Source organism: Naegleria gruberi (assembly GCF_000004985.1).
Source record: "Naegleria gruberi genomic scaffold NAEGRscaffold_22, whole genome shotgun sequence".
Taxonomy (NCBI): Eukaryota; Heterolobosea; class Eutetramitea; order Acrasida; family Naegleriidae; genus Naegleria; species Naegleria gruberi.
The window spans coordinates 159,979-179,307 of record NW_003163305.1 but is presented as its reverse complement, the minus strand read 5'-3'; the positions used below and the strand labels follow the sequence as shown (position 1 = coordinate 179,307).

The window sequence follows — 19,329 nt, the reverse complement described above, 5'->3', positions numbered from 1 at the left end:
CGGCAAACAAACTCGTCTCTCATCAATACAACATTAGCTGTTGAACAAAGAAGAAGTAGGAACAAAAACATCAACAGAGAGACAACAACAACAACACCTCTGTAGAGCACTACAATAATTGTTTGGCCATTCAACTTTGTCGTGCATTTCATTGTTGCTATATTAAGATTTGAGCAATATTATCGGCACATTCAAAAGATCTCTCTCTCAGATTTGGTTTACTTTGCTGCGTGTGCTTGTTCTTTACAGTAATAACGAGGATACTCAATTCTCTCATCAAGTTAACAACTTCTGAAGACATTAATTTAAAAACATCTCATCAAAGCAGGTTCATCATCAATAGACATCAATTTCTCATATTATCAATTTCATTGTATAATCCGCTGATTGTTTGACCTGATATTTTAAATTATACGTGAATACAATCAAAAAAACAACACAACAAGAAACTTTACAATAGTTTTCAATTTTTCAAATAATAATTTCAATCATCAACAGAAGAAACCTATCAAGACAACAACAACAACAACATGGTAGTACTCGCTAATTTATTTTCATGCTTCTTTACAGCACCATCTCCCAATACATTAACCGTCAAGAAACATCCTGCTATTCGGTTACAGGCAACTACAACACAGACCAATAACTCTTCGAATAGTCAATTAGAATTGAGTGCCTCTACAAGAACAAAATTAGAGAATGCTTCAAATAATAACTCATCTGGTGACAATGAGTCCTTTGTTAAAAAGTCTAGATCTTGGAGAATTTCCTTCCGAAGAAAGTCTTCAAGTCCAAACTCTGATTCTACAGCTCTCCCACCACTTGTTAACGAATCCAAGTCAAAGAATGGTCCACTCACTTTGCAATCCTCGAAAAGTACTAGAACTCTCCCACTCCAAACTCAATCCTCCACCATTACTAATACTTCATCCACTGCCCGAAACTATGCAAGAACAAGAAGTAGAGCCAAGAGTAAATCAACTGGCAGTTTAATGACAACAACTCAAGGTTATACACCGAATGTTATTCCTGCAGTACTGAAACCAGGACAATCAAATCAAAACCAAACTCAGGGAGCAATAAGGAAAAATCCAAAAGAAAACTTTAAACCTGTTGGTTCATGTTCTGAGAAATCAGCCAAACTAAACCTTTCCCTTTCAACAATGCCTCCATTGGCTGTTAATACGAGTAGAAGGAGACCTCCAGGACAAACATCATTTGCATTCCAAGAACATACATCGCAACACTTTTCCAAAAAGCATGTCAATGAAACATTTATGGATTGGATTCAAACCACTGATTACTATGCCAAGATTGAGCAAAACCTAAAGAAAAAATAGAGATTGTAAATACCACCATAACAGCTACTAGGTCATTGTATTTTTAATGTACCATACAAAATAATTCTAACGTTAATGTATATAAGAAAATCACCAGTTTAACTTTTAAAAACACAAATGTACAACAATAAGGTCAACTCAATAACAATAACAATGGATTCAATAACAAATTTAGCGAGATAGAATAATAGTATCAGAACATCCAATTTATCCATTTTCGAATCGAGTCTAGTGCACATTTCCAAATAAATTTTGAATTGTGCCATTAAGGTTCTTGTACTCAACTCACAAAAAGTCAAAATCTGATAGGCAATGTCTATGATTTGAAGCTTTGAAATATTGGTCGTTATACTCTTTATAGTACTGATACAGAGTGTTAGCTCCATAAATATTACTAACAAATGGTTCTCAAATACAGAGTGCGAATCAAAAATTCTAAGGGAAACTAAGGGTGATGTCTGCTCCTTCTCAAAAATTATGTCTCTTATTTGAATGTGCTCCGTACACAAAGTTCTTCTGTCACAATGAACAATAGCCTATTGAGTTGGGATCAAGATGCATTTTGTAGACCTTGGAAGGAATTTTTGAATAAGGCGAAGAATATTAGATATTTATCAAATAAATTCAACTTTGTTTCAACAGAAACCCAGAAGTAAATCCAATGATTGTTTGCAAGTCCAATCTTCTAGCTCTGCTGACAAATTCTCAATGACAAAGATTGTGCATTTTTGCTGCGAACCAATCACCACTTTACAACAGTTTTACCGCACTCTTTCCAAGATAAAAGTTGTCTGTCCTTTCACAACCAACAAAAAACTCCACATTCAACCTTCATCAGCACTAGCTGCAACACTCCATAGAGACACAAATTGGTGGTATTGTCAATGCAAAAACAACAACTTTATTGGCAACCATGGCAACACATTAATACCTAGTAACCTCTTGGTAGAGAGTCAATATACTTTTCTTCGCTATTTACAACACGACCCAATGGCATCAAGGAATTCAAATATTGTTGAATTTCTCTCACACAAGCAGCAATATCCACTATTACTACATTGTTGGTAGGGGCACTATATTCAACCATATTGTTAGAATGACTCATCAAAGTATCCTCATCATTTGATGAATCTGAATCTTGCTCATGATGGGCAAGTGGAAGAAGAAGCTCTTTTCTTCGTCTTCTTCAAGCCTGGCAGTATTCACTTCACTATCATCATCAAACAAGCTATCAACCAATTGAATACTCTCAGAGTAGAAGCAAGGCAACAAGTGAGCGCCATGTACTGGTAATACATCAGCCACATTGTTATTAATATTATTAATACTAATAATATTATAATGGACACAATGATCAGTGTCTATTAATTCTGTTGCGATGGCTGCCAATTCTTCATCATTATTCACACTAGCTACATCAGATTCATCATTATCATTGTCAATAATAATATTGTTGTGATTATCACTTCTACAGACAGGAAGACAATCTTCAGGATAAGGGAAGAGTTGATTCACTTCTATGCTTGGTTGTTCAACATTACCATCAGTGCTTTCACTTGAAGAGGAGGTAGGCGAGGAAACAAAGGAGCTTTCTTGCCTCTTCTTCTTACGATTGCTTTCTAGGACTGGCTCAGAAGTTTTGTTAGATGATTCATCATCATTGTAAGCATCTTCTTCCTCATCATCATCATTGTGAGAAGAATTACTATCTGAAAATGACCGTTTCATTATCAAAAGCTATTTATTTTTTATTTGAAATTTAAATTGTTAATTTTAGCGGGAAATTTTAGCCCTGATGGTTATATTAATAGTTTTGAAAAAGACTAGTAGACCAGGGATTTATAATTGTTTGATTTCACAAATGTTGTTTTCCCGAAATCTTGATCATCTCTCGGAAATATCACAACAATGTCATCATCATTTAAAGAATGCACTGTGAATAATATCATCATTATAGGATTAATTGGAAAAATACCATTTACTTCTTGAAAATTGTCCACATCACTTGGGAAAACTTTGTAAATATTCAATATTATTTTAATTCGTTTATTCCAATAGTGATTGGAACATCGGCTAAATCTTATTACCAAATTTGAAAGAAAGAATATTGTGAATAAAGTATCATTTTATTTACATTAAACTAGATTTTAAGGTTTGTACATCTTTTCAATGGCATCTCTGTAGTGTTCTGTAATGGCATGTCTTCTCAATTTTTGAGTGGCTGTAAGCATGTTATTTTCAATAGTCCATTCAGTTTCACAGAGATAGATGGCCTTAATTCTTTCATAAGATGCCAATTTAGAGTTGGTAGCAATCTTGTCCAAACTTTGCAAGATGGCTTTGAGGATTTGTGGATTGGTGTACAATTCTTCAACCTTGTTAAAGGAAATTCCCTTTTCCTTAGCCAATGATTCCAAATACTTATTTTGAGGCATGGCAAGAGCAACAGGATAATCTCTATAACTGTCAGCATAAACGAGAATACCATTTGGTTGGACGAAAGGTGAATCTCCATAAATACTTTCCAACTTGTTCAATGCAACATATTCACCATGTTGTAATTTGGTCAAATTCTTAACACGATCAATAATCTTGATGGAACCATTTGGCAAAATTTCAACAATATCTCCAGTCTTGAAGAAGGTATTAGAGCTTTCATTTGGCAATTTACCATAAGCTTCCAATGTGAGATCCTTTTGCTTGTAATAACCAAGAGTAATATTTTCACCTCTTACCCACAATTCACCTCTTGGATTGCCACCTGGATTCTTGTGGAACATACCCATTTCAGGAACGTCACACAATCTAATTTCAACACATGGTACAAATGGACCAGTGTGGCCAGTGGAAAATGTTTGGAAAGCATTAGCAACAGAAGTTCCGGCACAAGTTTCTGTTAAACCATATCCTTGAATGAAAACACTATTCATGCAAATTCTCAAAAATTCATGGGTTTCAGGAATTAAAGCAGAACCGCCAGACAACATTAACTGTAATCTGCCACCAACACCATCAGTAAATCTCTTGAAAATAATCTTATTCCACAATGGAGTATCTCTGCCAGCAGCAAGGGCTCTCTTCTTGGCACTGTAAGCCATCTTGAAGAGAGTGTTGACAAGCCAACCGAGGAAAGGACCTCTCTTTTCAGCAACAGAATGGAGAGTGAGTTGAGCACCCTTCTTGATAGTATCAAACACCTTTGGGACACCAACCAAAACTGATGGTCTCCAGAATTTAATATCACCAGAAGGAAGAGCAGTACCTTCACTTAGGAATCTAGCATTACCATAACAAATTTGACCACCTCTCAAGAGAATAATACTATGGACAACAATTTCCAAAATGTGACCAAGTGGCAAATAGGCAATGTGAATATATTCCTCTTCTCTTTCAACACCGATACAGCAATTGAAGGATGCAACGGCAGACAAGACATTGTGGTGAGTAATCATGACAGCTTTTGGAGCAGAAGTAGATCCTGATGTATACATTAAAATTTGAATATCAGTACTGACGTGTGGCGTTCCCTTAATCTTGAATTCTCCCTTTTCTTGGGATCCCATTTCAATAAGTTCATCAATAGTTGTCAAGACAACACCATTACCATACTTTTGATTGAGTTCATTCAAGAGCTTTTCACGTTGTTCAACTTCTTCGGAATTATTTACACACATTCTATTGTTATAGAGAATATACTTGACTCTTGGACATTCTTTAGCAATTCTTGGAACAATTTCCTTCAATGAACTAAAATTAAGCATGACACCAGATACCTTTGATTCATTCAAAGCTTGAATCAAAGCATCAGTACCTAAACTAGCATAAATGGTGACAAGTGTGACATTTTGCTTGAAGAGAGCCAAAGCTGTGACAAACCAATCATAGCTAGTATCATCATAAATTGCAAAACGACTGTTTCTTGTCTTGTCAGTTTCATTTTCATCATTGAAAGTGAAGAAATCTTGATCTCCAGCACTGCTTTCCAAATTGAAACACTTTTGCATTGCCTTTGATAAATAATTAACTTTTTGTTCCAACTGTTCATAAGTGAAAATAACTGGTTCCTCATTGAATTCAGGAGTAATCCAAGTCTTTTTCTTATCATCAACAATGACTTCCTTAATATGATTCTTCTTCAAAGTTCTGTATCCAACACATGGCTTCTTGGCATACTTTCTGAAAATACTTTCAAAGTAATTGTAGAAAGTTTCTGGAACTTGTCTTTGGGATGCTTCAGCAATTTGTTCATCTTGTGGATAGCTCAAATCTTCAAAACGAGATTGTTGAATGTTTTCAACCTTGTCTTTCTTGGCACGATCAGTGAGCAACTTTTTGACCTTTTTACGTTGTGCTTCCTGGGCATCAAACAATCTATCTCTAATCTTTGGTGGGAGCAGTTCATCTAAAACACTTTCCTTCTTAACGAGAGCACCACTACGAGTATGAGACATGAGGTGACGATAAATTGGACTAACACCTTCAGTTTCAAAGTATTCAGCACGATTTGTCTATATCGATCCAAATATTAGAATGTAATAACAACATCATTTCCGAATAATAAATTGATTATCAATCACATAATATTATGTTGTATAACAGTAAGCTTAATTGACCAGAAAATACATACAATTTCGGTGGCATCAGCACTTGGGAAATATGGAGCAGCTAGAATATCATCTTCATATTCTTTACGTAAATCGTGAACCAAAGCTTTCTTTCCTTTCAAGAGGACTGAAATCTTGAAAATAATATAATCCAAAGTATTGATAATAATACTCAATACAATTTTAAATGGAATTTCAAGGAAGGAGAGACAATAACTCAACCATCCTTGTTGCTTTTTTGTTTCTGCCATATGTAAGCTTACAAGTTGTTGTTATATATATGAAAAATTCAATAAATAAGAGTTATATTAATAATAAATATATTTGATAATGATGATGATTGATAAAGAGTGATACAATCAAACAATCAATAAATAATAACAATGATGGGGAGAATTAAAAATAATAAATTAAAAGTAATTGATGTTGTGTGTTGATTTTTTCTAATCCTGCCTTCTATTAATAATGCAAGGTTTGCGATGTAATTAATTTCGCTTTGATTGTTGCTTGTCGGAAAATAATATGCGACAAGATTGTGGTGTTTGGAGAATTGGACAAGACTTTACGCTAAGAAAACCTTATTTGTACATGGATTGTTGCATGCTTGTGTATTTCGACTACAGTAAAAAATTCAATTCAAGTTTGAGCAAGTGATATTATTAATACCATCTCTCTTCATCATTGATTCATTGAGGACATTTTCTTATTTCTCCTCTGATAATTTAAAACTCCTCTTATTAAGATTCATTCAATTCAAAACAATTACAATTTTAAATTAATCCAAAAAATTCAATTAAAAAAAATGTTTTCATTCGTTAAAAAATCATATGATTTCTTCCGTGAGACATTTACAGAGCATCTAGTTGATCCGTGGTCTCTAGCTGCAATAGGATCAGCAGCTTTTGTAGTAATTATTTATTCAAAGAGAAAGGAGGCAATTTTACTCTCGGAAATGGATTCTAGGAGTGATTTGATGAATCCAAGTGAATCAAAATGTAATAATACGCATCATTATGAGAGTCAGAAACCTTGTAATTATGCAGTGTGGTTTGATCGTCCACTCGAATATCAAGTACTATCCAATTATATTAAATTACCAGCTGCTAGAGTGATTGTATTGATTGGAATACCACAATCGGGAAGATCTAAATTGGCCAGTAAATGTGTTTTGGAATCTTATCCTTTTGATGTAACTCATTTGGATGTTAGAAATTCACCATTCGATGATGTAAATGGTTTGGAAAGTAGATTTATTGATAGGGGATTTGATTTTTCGGATTTGATATCAAGTTTTATAACTGGATTGAGTAAGACATTTAGAGGAGAGTTGGATGTTTTGGAGGAAGCTTCAAATGATCATAAGAATCAAAGTGAGGAAGCTGCAGCTGCTGAATCATTGAATAGATTCAAGACAGCTCTGAGAAGATTTAAACATGTTTCACTACCTGATGATAAGTCACACTTGTTTTTCATTAATCATATGGAAGCATTTAGTACACTGACGAGGGATAAGACTGGAATGAGAGCATTGGAATACTTCTTATTTTGGCTTATTAATTTAACAAGGGATAAGAGAAATATTCGTGTGGTAATGACATGCTCTCCTATGTTTTTCTATGATTGGTTGAGTGATGTGCCATTGCGTGAGGCCATTCAAATTGTAGGATTGGGAGATTTACCAAAGGATGAGGCAGAATCTGCCTACTATTCATTACTGAATAGAATTGTAATATCAGATGAACAGAGAGAAAATGCACCTGAGTTTGAAAAGGTTTATGAGAGATTTGGTGGAAGAATTCACGATCTCAGTAAATTTGTTGAGGCATTTGCTGCCTCAAATATGGAGCTTGATTCCTACTCTGAATTTGGTACAGTGGTAACCAAATTTACTTCAGTATTGAAACCAGAGCTCTATTCTGAGCTAGTTAGAAATAATATTTCTAGCCCAGTTTTATGGGAAACTCAACATGTTATCAGTGCATGGGAAATGTTGCTAAACGCACCAAATAATATTGTTTCCTATCTTGATTTTGTTGAAAAGATTCCTGCTAATGTTTTTCAATCATTATTTAAACATGCCATTATAACATATAGACCACAATCCAACACCTTTCAAGATTATGAGTTGTGTAAATCGACTGATACTGTTCTATTCAGAAGAAGATTGGATATGCATGCTGCCAGAGTTGTTTATAACAAATACATGACATCACAAAATTAAATTGAATTTTAAATTATTCACAAAATTGACATTAGATGTTTTGTTGTTTGATTGATTCGAAAAAAAAGAGAATTAAATAATAATGTTACAAAACTGTAACCATTTAATCAGTTGATTGATAAGGAGAAACTTCTTGTGTGGAATTTTCATTAATTGGATTGGTCTCAATAATAGTACCATATTGTTGCTTGTATTGATGTTCATCTTTGAGTTTGATAATGTAATAGATGAGCAAGTTGCTAACGACACAAGCAATGAAGAGAACGGCAATAAAGATACCCACCAAAAGATAGACACTAACTTGAGGATCAGTTGATTCAGCAACATAGGTATCTTCATAAATATTATAAATTCCAAATACTCTTTCATTATAGTATGGAACACCAGAAGTATTGAAATTAATCAAATCCAAACAACTGGTATCAACAGTGAGGGCATTAGGATTTTCCATACTGACAAAATTGACAACAACTTGCAAACCAGCTGGAATGTAAGAATTATTAAATGTTGGTCCAACAATTGTACCATGAGCTGAGAATGGAACAATTACCAAATTGTGTGAATTGCTCTTAATACCAGCCTTTTGAGAAAGTGCAGACCAGAGTGGAGTATTTGGATCCAAGTTACCATTCAACATTAAAATTGGGACAGTGGTTTCAAAGGTTTGTTCGAAATATTCTGGATCGAGGTCATAGACTGGCCATTGAGTAGCATCGAGTAATGACTTCATTCCAATACCAATACCTCCAAAAGTAATTGCTGAACTATTGTATTCATCCAACAATTGTTGCATAGTAGTCGTACTGTCCCATAATTCAGAGTAGACAATATGTGATTGCAAAACTGGAGATTGGAGTGGCACAGAGGTTGGTTGAACACTAGTCTGCTTAACTAATACATCTCTAATGTGGAGCAAGAATGGAATATCCATATCTTCATCACATCTGTCCATTCTGTAAATAAAGGCAGGAACGAAGAATCTGAGGTAAGAACTTTCAATAAATACTTGGAAGAGAGTCTTCAATTGCAACAATGGAATACCATCAGCAATAGGTCTACAAGTATGATTGACATAGACACTTTCAATAACATTCTTCATGTACTCAACTGGATTACCGTTTGCCTTCTTTTCGAGCTTTTTGGCACATTCAGTTTCTTCATCATAGAGTTTCTTGTCGAGAGTATTGTCACTATTGACATCAACAAATTGATTAGTAGCAATTCTTGACTTGTTACCTCCACAAATTTCCATCAAGGCATTACCAACACCATTGAAATTTTCATCCCACAAATTCAAAACCAATCTACCTGATTTGGTAGTATAGTCGAGACCCATTGGGGCTGGTTTTCCAATAACGTTAACAATACCATCCATAATATAACCAGAAATAATATTGGCATTTCCATTCAATTGCAAATAACGAATAATTCTTGAAGTCCAAACAGTACCATATGAAGCTCCCAAAACAAAGGTCTTTTGATTTTGAGGAACATTGATAGATTGAATCAATTTAACAACATCAATGGCAGCTGCTTTGGAAGAAAAGTTTTGAGCATGACCATTCCATTCATCATTGAAAGATTGAGCACATCCATTCTTGGTCCATTCCTTCATACTAATAGTTATACCTTCGTCACTTCCTAGGGTTTCAGCTTGGGTTGTTGAGCAAGTAACTCTGTTACTTCTTCCTGTACCTCTGTGATCTGTTGTGTAAATATCGAATTGACCTCCAAACATTTTTACAAGCAAATCCATTTGCATCTCCCAAATGTTACTAGCCATACCAGGACCTCCAGAGAGAAGCCACAAAGCACGTGGAGCTTGTTTAGTTGGATCAGCTCTCAATCTCTTTACAAATAATTTCAATGGTTTACTATTGACATTGTCATGATCCAAAGGAACTGGAATCATGGCACATTCTGCTTGAGTTCTAAAAGTATCATTGTTTTTCAAGTCTATTATTGTTTCCGATTATTTGCATATATTTTCACACACATTGTAATAAAAGTCTCAGGTAAAATCAAACTGTAAACTAGACACATACTAATTTCATTGATAGCATCAATCATTGACAAGGTATATTCTAATTTTCCTGTTGTTAAATTAGCTCTTGGGAAGAATTTAACTCCTTCAGGCATGTAAAATTCACTATGTAAAGAACAAGGACTCCACAACACTCCATCCGCACTCACAACAAATGACAATAACACTACAACAAGTGTAGTCAGTATAATCCTCGACCGATCAAAATTCCCCATTCTTTTTGTATTGTTGTTATTCATCAAAATTCCGCCACTATATAAATGTATTCTAATATTGTGATGATGTTTTAATGATATGAAGAACCCAAGTTAGTTTTTAAATATAAGGTGATGAGCATCAATTTCATAGAAAAAGACATTGTTATGGAATTTACTGATTATTTAATATGTTTTACTCACCTGTGCGTTAATAAATCGGCAGAGAGGCTGTTAGTGATGCTGGCAGATTTTTTTTTAAGTTTTCATTTCTCCTTCCAACTCCTATCGGATCGTTCTTGGAGAACATTCACTCAATTTAAGTGGAATGAGTTTGGATAATTAACCAAACATTTAAATTGTTCAGCATTTTCATGATTGATATTATCCATGTTTTTTCAAAGAATAATATTAAAGACTGATAGGCAGAATGTATTCGGAATGTTTAAAGGTGTTAAGAGAAAAATCAGTGATGGTCAATTTTCTTCTTTAAATTGGTTATTATTACATTAATAAATAATGAAATCATACAAGAATCATCAAAGTAAAAAAGTAAAATAGCCGTTATATTAAGGCCCTATATTTTCTGTCTTTAAAAAAAATATGAAGAAAACAAACCAACTTCCTTTGTCGGTGAGGAAGACATCACCTTCAACAAAAACGCCCACAAAGAAAATCAATCACATAGGACCGATCTTGCATATAAACAGTGAGCCAAAGATAGGAACTGAAAATTTATTAAGGAATGATAATATTGAAAATAACAATAATATTAATTTAAACATGATTAGGACTAGTAGTAATTTGGAACAACGGGAAGGAATGAAGGATGCACCACTCCATATTGATTTTAAGGAAAGTGGTTTAAAGGATTTATCGGATCTGATGAAACAACTTAATGACAATTCTTCACCACCCACTACAAATATCCCTATTACTCCCCCAACAAGCAAAAATCCTAAATCTAAAACTTCTTCATCTGAAAAGAAGGTTTCTCTCGCTAAATTATTGGGGAAGAGTAAGACAATAACAACTTCACCCAAATCTAGTCAACTCTCACCAGAAACAAACAAGGAAGAATTGAAAATCAAAACTCCAAATAATGAAGATCCTGCTCTTTCAAATATAGAACTATCATCCAATAGCTCTCCTCCTTCTCCTCCTCTTTCACTATCACCTCCTAAACAATTAATCATTCCACCCATTTCCATCCCAGACTCAATCTATTCTCAGCCATTGGAAAGAATTGAAATAGATCATAGGACAGAATCTCCACCTCCTCTTCCACCAGATTCGCCAATGTCTTTTGGATTACCAAGTCCAATCTCCTTTCCACTAAACCCATTCATTTCCTCTCCAATAATATCACCTAGGACTTCCCATATTCTCTCAGGAATTCATTCACCAATAAGATCAAAAACTCCAAAACGAAATCTAGTTGAACTAAGCATTGGAGAATTGACAAAATCCGTGACAAAAATACAAAAAATCAACACTCTATTCGATCAGAACAATGACGACTCGTATGAGTGGAGCAGTCTATGTTCACAAATAGGAGCAAACAACAGCTCTCTCAAGGAAATTGTTCTTAAAAAATGTAGTCTCGATGATGATCAACATTTCCTGACATTCTTTGAATCTCTCATTGAGAATGATGTACATTTACAAGTATTGGATATTGAAGGAAACAAAATGAGTTCAGAAGCATGCTCGTATCTAGGAGAGTACTTATTCATGTCGAGAGATACACTAAAAGTGCTCAATCTAAGAAATAATCCTTTAACAGATGAAGGAGTGTGGAATATTGTTCAGTCATATAAGGAGGTTTCTGAAAAAATAGATTATATTTCTCAACTCACTGAAATTGATATTTCTGGAGCTCAAGTGTCGGATGAAGGATTGCTGTGCCTAGCTCTCTTTGCCAAAGATTACTTACCAAATTTGTCAAGTCTAAAATGTTTTGGAAATTGCATTACTAATATTAATGTGATTAAAGACTTGGTAAAAGACAGTGGAAAACTGAGACATGTGGACTTCTGGAAAAATAGTATTCAAGTGGAAAGTTTAGCTAGGTTGGCAACCTCATCAACTAATCTTATTTCGCTCAATCTGGGATGTAATTTTTTGGGAGATAAGGGAGTTGTTGTAATTTCCAAATATTTATCAATTGCAAAGAATTTAAGATGTTTAGATCTGAGTGGAAACGAAATAAGAGACGCTGGAGGTTTCCATCTAGCAAATGCAATTCTAGTTAACTGTGGGCTCACATTGTTAAATTTGGCAAATAATTTACTGACTGAAAATTCAGTTTCTAGGATAATAGATTGTATCAAAAATCACCCAACCCTTTGTAATTTATCAATAACAAGAAATAGAATCAACCCCGTACGAGTTCAAGACCTGAATAGGTATATCTCTGATGTAAATGCTGTTAGAAAACGACTAGGATATCCAGTTTGTAAATCATTCATCTCAACCTCAATTGACTTGCCAACATCCTCTCCAAGAAAATCATTGAATCAAACTCTAACCACCAGCTCCAATGATTCGTTCGATGAAGAGCTGACTCTCTCCATTTCCCACAATACTCACACCCCTCGAGCTTTTACCCCTAATTTTGAGATTGAACCAATCCTCAGTCCTTCTCTAAATCTCTCCCCTCCTGTTCATCAGAACTTCCTGTCCACCGAATCAATCCAAAAACCGAAACTAACCCCTTCCAGATCATCCCTTGAATTGCAAGAAGAAGTTGACACTATTCAGGAGGCTCTAAAAACTTTGAAACAAAACAGAGAGGCCAGGATTATGAAGGAACAAGCAGTTCCAGAACGTACAAAGATGAACGAAATGGATGCAGATTCGGTGAGCCAGAGAGATTTGAGCTCATATACAAGCAGGACCAGTGTGGATTCCAAAACAGGATCCAAGTTTTTCATTTCACTCCTTTTCATTCCATCCTCAGTGAGTTTTGTCCAGGATAAGGATGATACATTCTATCTTAAATTTAGTTCCTCTCAGATTATTATCAAACGACAAAGGAAACTCTTCAAAAAAACAAAAACCATTCTATCAGCAGAAGTTTCAGAAACGAAACTTGAACCAAGCCCACAATCAAATGCAATCTTTACATTAACAATAGGAGGAGAATCATTTGGAATTAAGATACTCAGTGGCAGAGAACAAGATTTTGTCTTGTCATTCCTTCACCTTCAAGAAATGAGTTCTTTAAATGTTTCACACGATCAATTGGAATACTCAGACACTGCTAGCTCAGCCACAGATTTATTAAAAACCAAGAAACCCAAAGAGCTAACAAGGAGAATGTCTGCTTTGAAAAAAGTATCGTCTGTGGCCTCCTTCCTACAAAAATCTTTATTCATATTCTTAAAAAATGTCCTTCACATCGGAAAGGCTTGTCGACTATTTAAAACGATCATCCTTCAAACAGAGCCCAACAAGGAGTAATCTAGAGGTGGAAGTATCGAAATTAGTTTTGGAATATATTTTAGATATTTTAGTATTGGATATATCACCATTGTCATCACCATCGGCAGCGAATACCATTTCCCCTCGATCTAGTAGTCATCACTCCTCACAGCCTATACCAAGTGTTGATTATCAATGTAGAAATTCGGAAGGAAAAATTGATTCGGAAAAGTACACTGATGCTCAACAATTAATTGCTCGAAAGATTTATGTTTGTGTGTTTTTACAAGAATATTCGAGTGTCTTGTTTAGAAATAATATTCCCAAGTAGGTTTATAATTTCAGGATTGATTTATGGAATATGATTTTAAATAATTCATTATTTAAATTTATTATTTTGTTATTATTTAAATAATTTAAATTATCTGAAGGCTTTATGAATATTTAACAGATTTACAGAATATAATTAACAGTGGAAAGGTGGATGATATTACCTATGCTCAACTTTTAGTGACAATAACAACCATGTACATTACACACAATTTACATCAAGTGAATCCAACAATGATTGCCAATCACATTTCTTCTCTGATGCAATATATTTCAAAAACAGTAAATAATTCACAGTTTAGACTTCAAAGACAGATGGCAGCAGATTCTCTTCAAGAAATACTCTACTTTTATCATGTTAGAATTACAGATTTTATTCCAACAGTGTTGAAGTGTTGTCAGACTGAGAATTCACATGCCCTTCAATCATTTTCTACCTTATTAGCAAATTTAATTTATTTGGAAACAAACAAGACAAAGAGAGAAGTTGTCAATAGTTTGACTTTTCTTATTGAAAATATTCAGATCTTTACAATTTGGGGAAGAGCTGCAATTTTTGAAATAATTTCACAAATTATCAAGGATACTGAATATCCAGATCATGTTTGGAAACGAGTTTTTAGGAAATTCAAACATAGTATCAACTCGTATTTGGTTCATATATTTTGCCATAATACCATTTCAAATAAGCAACATATTAGAGATGACTACGTATTGAGTGTGGATGATTATAGTCAGCCTTTGTATGTGAGAGAGCAATTACTTTATTTCCAAAACAATCCAGAAAAGATTGGAATTAAATATTTTGATGAACTACCAATTAAGAAGGAAAAGTGCAAAATTATTTCAACCAGGAAAACTAACGATATGGAGTAAGTTTTGAAACAAGTATGAATTTATTGACCCATATTCTCTAAAAAGGAACATGTTACATTTACTGGACTGTGTAGCCGATTACAGATATTACATGAAGGCCCTCTCCAAATACTATAGCAAATCATTCAAGCAGCCACAAATTCAAGAAGAAAGTGCTCCAAATGTTTCTAGAATTGAAAGACAATTATACATTCGTTTAGATATTATATTCAATTTCATCTATTTCTCCTATCAAAATAATTCCACTCAATACAAACCAACCCTGGAGTAAGTTCTAATTGCCTAGAAATATTTAACATATAATATTTAGCTTTTTGGTTGACATGTTGGAAAGAGAAAGTAGTTTGAATCTTTTAATTTCTCCAATTTTGAATTATACAATTTCATTAATCAATTCACTAAGTTTTACAGACTCAAATAATGAATTAGTGAATGGACTATTCGATCACATAGTCAATCTACCAAATGAAAACCTTGGCTATTATTTCTCGCTCTTTGAGGCGCTGATTAACAACTTGAGAAAGGATCAAGTAACTGTATGTTTCATACTCTTTCTTCATTATTAATTCAGCAAATTATTAGAAAATGTTATCTTGTCTTCATAAATTTGTGAGGAGCAAGCTCATTGCCAATTTTGGTGATTGGCATCATGGAGATTCTGTTCTTTCCATCATTAGAATGGTTGTCTATCGTGCATGTAATGAACCATCCTGTTTCAAAAATGATGAGGTCCACCTTGAGCAAGAACAACAGGAAATCAGTAATAATATTTTAACTCTACTCATTCAGGATTATAATAGTTTGGAAATCAAACAAAGGAGTAGCTTTTACTTTAACATAATCAACCAGGTAACAAATAAGAGGAAACTTTTGGGTATTTTTGGTTTTGAAACAGATTTGGATATTAAGAAGGATGGAATTCTTGGATCAGGCAATGTCTTTGAAATTACTGAACCAATTCCAGTACCAAATATTCTCAGTGTTTCATTTGTGAAGAATATTTGTCATGAGCTTTCACTGGAGCAACAAACCAACTCATTCAGGGTTGGGTCTGCTGCACATCTGGGATCTTTGAGAAAGGACGATTCTTCCCATATTCTCCACTTTTATTTTGAAAAATATTTGAAGAGTTTCAAGTATCAAATTCAATTACAGTACAAGTTATCACCAATGAATGTTTCCTCTCTCAGTTTGGATATGGACAAATTGGTTGGCATTGAGTTGTCATTTGGAGGTGAAGATGCTCATCGATTTGTTGGAATTGATAATTTTATTAATGTTCCATACATTAAACTTCCATCACTCGATCTTAAAACCTCACAAGAAGAGGATATCCTTCTCCCATCCGATCACTTATTCACCATCAAATTTTTCCCATTGAAACCTCTTCCTGGCCTCATTAATGTCACTGCCACCTTCACTGGCATTAAATCATCAACACAATCGACTACTATTGAGCCATCTACTGCCTACTGTCAAACTGTATTGAATGACATTTCCATTGAATTTAAAGACTTATTCCTACCAATCTTTGACAAGGACCTCCCAGATAATCTCACTAAAGAGACACTCTTTGAGGCCATTTGGAATTGTAAGGATGCTAAAATTGTATCAAGTGTCAAAGTATTGAGAAATACACAGGTGAGTGAGGTTATGGATAGTTACAAATTATTTGCAGTGAATCAGAATGATTATATTTTCATCTTTCTCCCTCCTAAATATCACCTCCTTATCAAGTTGACTCAAAAAGAGGAAAATGCTCATCTTTCCATTAAGACTGACTATTGGCAAGTGTTGTCCCTCATTGATGAAATGTTCCAGCCAACAATCATTCCAAAATCTATCAACACAACTCTTGTCACTCCTGCACACAATACATCCGATAATAACATTTTATTGACAAGCTCTCTACCAAACACACCTTCCAGTCCACTTTCAGCCTCCTCTCCAATCCATGAAGATGAATAAAGCTCTAGACCAATTCAATCAATACTAATGTTATTTATTAGAAAACATCCTCAATGAAAGGTTCTACCAGTTCTTAGAACAAGTTTTCAGGCCTCCATGTTCTTTTTGAATTTATTAAAAACCGTTAAAAAATATTTCAACATTAATAAAGAGGAGTTGATTTTTTTATATCCAAAACTGCTCGGACCAACAACAAGTCATCACGAAGATATTTAATATTCAGGATGGAGACTAATAATAATGAAGAAATGTACTACCCACGATCCCCAACTCGTTTTGTAGATGATGAGGAAGAAGTGGGAGATTCACTATTTATTTCCAATAATAATTCACCAACAATGACAATAATAAGGAATCCTTTTGATGTACCAACAACCTCAACAATAAGTGCTTTTGGGAATGTTGATACCAATGATAATATGGATTTTAATTACCAGATGAATGAACAACATGAAGAGAGCATTCTTCCACCTCAACCACAACTTTCTGCTTGTTCTCACAGCTATCCCGATAATATTAATGAATTTGCTGTTGAGAATGTTGATGAATTAATGCAAATCGGAAAAGTATTTAATGTAGTTGAAAAGAAGGTTACTATTGAAGTTATTGTTGATAAGAATTCCAAGGTTAATGACTTGGTTTCACAAAACAATGTAAATTTAAGGGAAAATAATTCATTGGATCCTGATTTGATTAGAAAACAACTTAAACTTCAAGTTGGTGCCTTGTTATTTACAAAGGAAGGAAAACCAATAGGAAAGATTACAGATATCTTTGGAACTGTGACAAAACCATTCTATGTTTTAACTTATCCTGATATTTCGACAATGAGAACTGCTTTCAACATTCCACAAGAAATCATTACTTCCTCCAGTGAGCCAGCTTCTAAGAAAGAAGAACCTGCTCAACCACCATCAACACCTACCAAACAAAAATCAGATTCAAAATTGTCCACACCAAAAAAGACTGATATTGAAGATATTGATGACTTTTTCGCAATTCCTGACCCAAGAGAATTGAAAGTTGTCGAATTGAAACCTTACCTCCAAAGAAGAGGTCTTTCACCTTGGGGCAAGAAGAAGAACTTGATTGCTAAAATCAGAAAATTCGAAAGAGACAAACGAAAGAACCAACAAAAGGGTAGTAATAGCGATAGTGATGATGACAGTTCTAACAGTGATAGCGAAAGTAGTAGCAGTGAAGAAGAGGGAACAACCTTATTCACCCCAAAGAAACAAGAACCAAAAACTCAAGGTGGTGAAAAGTTTGCTTTAAGAAGCCTCAAAGATTTGGAAGGAATGGAAAGCGATGAAGAAGAACATGATACTAAGAAAGATGAAAAGAAAAATAATAACACTTCAAACACAACTGAAAAGTTATCTCAAAGTGAAATTGCTAGGATTAAGGATTTTGGGCTCATTTACTGTCATAATTTTCACAGTGCTAGATTGGATGAAACCAGTACTCAACACATGATCTTGAATCATACTAAGGCTTACGATGCAATGTTTAACTCGGATGATAAGACTGAAGTCATGACATTCTCAGATGATGAGGATGAAAGCGCCTTCAAACATCAAAAGAAGGAAGAAAGAAAGAATCCACCTCCTCCAGTTCCAGTCTTGAAGAGAAAGTATGATGAAGCTCTCACTACTACTTCAGCCTCAGAGGAAAAGCAAGCAGAAACACCAACTAAGGTTTCCAAGAAATTACCATTTATTGACATTTCAGAAGCCAAGCAACAAGAAAAGGCCAACATTGAATCAACAACCTCTCAACAACCACCTGTTCAAAACGAGAATGAAAATGCTCCAACAATTTCTGAGAGTATTGAAGAAGAACCAAAACCTCAAATTACCCCTAAGCAAACCCAAAACACTAAATCAACACCTAAATCAAGATCAACAACCAAAACAGCAGGATCATCCTCGGCAGCAAGAAAGCCACGTGCTAGACAGTCCACTGCAGTTATTCAAACAACTCAAGATGAGGAACCTTCATTCTTATCTAAATGGTGTCTTATCATGTAATAAATTAATTCATTCCAAGTTATTGAGATAATATCCAATAACATTCGTCTATGGATTTTTTAATACTTTCAAACTTTGAGGTTATTTCTTCTTTACTGTCATATCAAAAATAATGAGAAAAGCTTTTCAATTAGTTCAGTGAATTGATTTCAAATTTTCCTTAAACAATTCCACAAATCCAGTACATCAGTTAAAAACTTGGTACTTGAAAATAACAAGCTTAAACTCTAAAACAGTCAAACTACATTGCTTATCTAAAAATACAAAGTTCCCGCCAACGAAAAGTACAACTCATT

At 34.3% G+C, this 19,329-nt stretch overlaps 7 protein-coding genes across 7 annotated transcripts; 4 read left to right on the top strand and 3 right to left on the bottom strand.

Moving 5' to 3' along the window:
- Positions 1-530: 530 nt before the first annotated feature.
- On the top strand, positions 531-1,340 carry NAEGRDRAFT_67195 (uncharacterized protein; the record flags this gene model as incomplete). Its single annotated transcript, XM_002677539.1, has 1 exon — positions 531-1,340. The coding sequence occupies one exon, from the start codon at positions 531-533 to the stop codon at positions 1,338-1,340; it is 810 nt and encodes a 269-aa protein (XP_002677585.1).
- Positions 1,341-2,444: 1,104 nt separating this feature from the next.
- On the bottom strand, positions 2,445-3,068 carry NAEGRDRAFT_48843 (uncharacterized protein; the record flags this gene model as incomplete). Its single annotated transcript, XM_002677453.1, has 1 exon — positions 2,445-3,068. The coding sequence occupies one exon, from the start codon at positions 3,066-3,068 to the stop codon at positions 2,445-2,447; it is 624 nt and encodes a 207-aa protein (XP_002677499.1).
- A 379-nt stretch (positions 3,069-3,447) lies between these two features.
- Positions 3,448-5,373, bottom strand: NAEGRDRAFT_39060 (fatty acyl CoA synthetase). The gene is made up of 2 exons (XM_002677452.1): positions 4,991-5,373; positions 3,448-4,948 (listed from the first exon to the last, which is right to left on the bottom strand). Exons 1-2 carry the CDS (start codon positions 5,342-5,344, stop codon positions 3,488-3,490), a joined length of 1,815 nt encoding a protein of 604 aa, XP_002677498.1. The 5' UTR covers positions 5,345-5,373; the 3' UTR covers positions 3,448-3,487.
- Positions 5,374-6,746: 1,373 nt separating this feature from the next.
- Positions 6,747-8,165, top strand: NAEGRDRAFT_67192 (uncharacterized protein; the record flags this gene model as incomplete). The annotated part of the gene is made up of 1 exon (XM_002677538.1): positions 6,747-8,165. The coding sequence occupies one exon, from the start codon at positions 6,747-6,749 to the stop codon at positions 8,163-8,165; it is 1,419 nt and encodes a 472-aa protein (XP_002677584.1).
- A 77-nt stretch (positions 8,166-8,242) lies between these two features.
- On the bottom strand, positions 8,243-10,639 carry NAEGRDRAFT_79627 (uncharacterized protein). The gene is made up of 3 exons (XM_002677451.1): positions 10,608-10,639; positions 10,211-10,476; positions 8,243-10,121 (listed from the first exon to the last, which is right to left on the bottom strand). The coding sequence occupies exons 2-3, from the start codon at positions 10,446-10,448 to the stop codon at positions 8,269-8,271; spliced, it is 2,091 nt and encodes a 696-aa protein (XP_002677497.1). The 5' UTR covers positions 10,449-10,476; positions 10,608-10,639; the 3' UTR covers positions 8,243-8,268.
- Positions 10,640-11,186: 547 nt separating this feature from the next.
- NAEGRDRAFT_67190 (uncharacterized protein) lies at positions 11,187-17,003 on the top strand (the record flags this gene model as incomplete). The annotated part of the gene is made up of 6 exons (XM_002677537.1): positions 11,187-13,623; positions 13,922-14,156; positions 14,261-15,031; positions 15,081-15,302; positions 15,346-15,571; positions 15,618-17,003. 6 exons carry the CDS (start codon positions 11,187-11,189, stop codon positions 17,001-17,003), a joined length of 5,277 nt encoding a protein of 1,758 aa, XP_002677583.1.
- A 224-nt stretch (positions 17,004-17,227) lies between these two features.
- On the top strand, positions 17,228-19,033 carry NAEGRDRAFT_48838 (uncharacterized protein; the record flags this gene model as incomplete). Its single annotated transcript, XM_002677536.1, has 1 exon — positions 17,228-19,033. One exon carries the CDS (start codon positions 17,228-17,230, stop codon positions 19,031-19,033), a length of 1,806 nt encoding a protein of 601 aa, XP_002677582.1.
- Between the last annotated feature and the right edge of the window lie 296 nt (positions 19,034-19,329).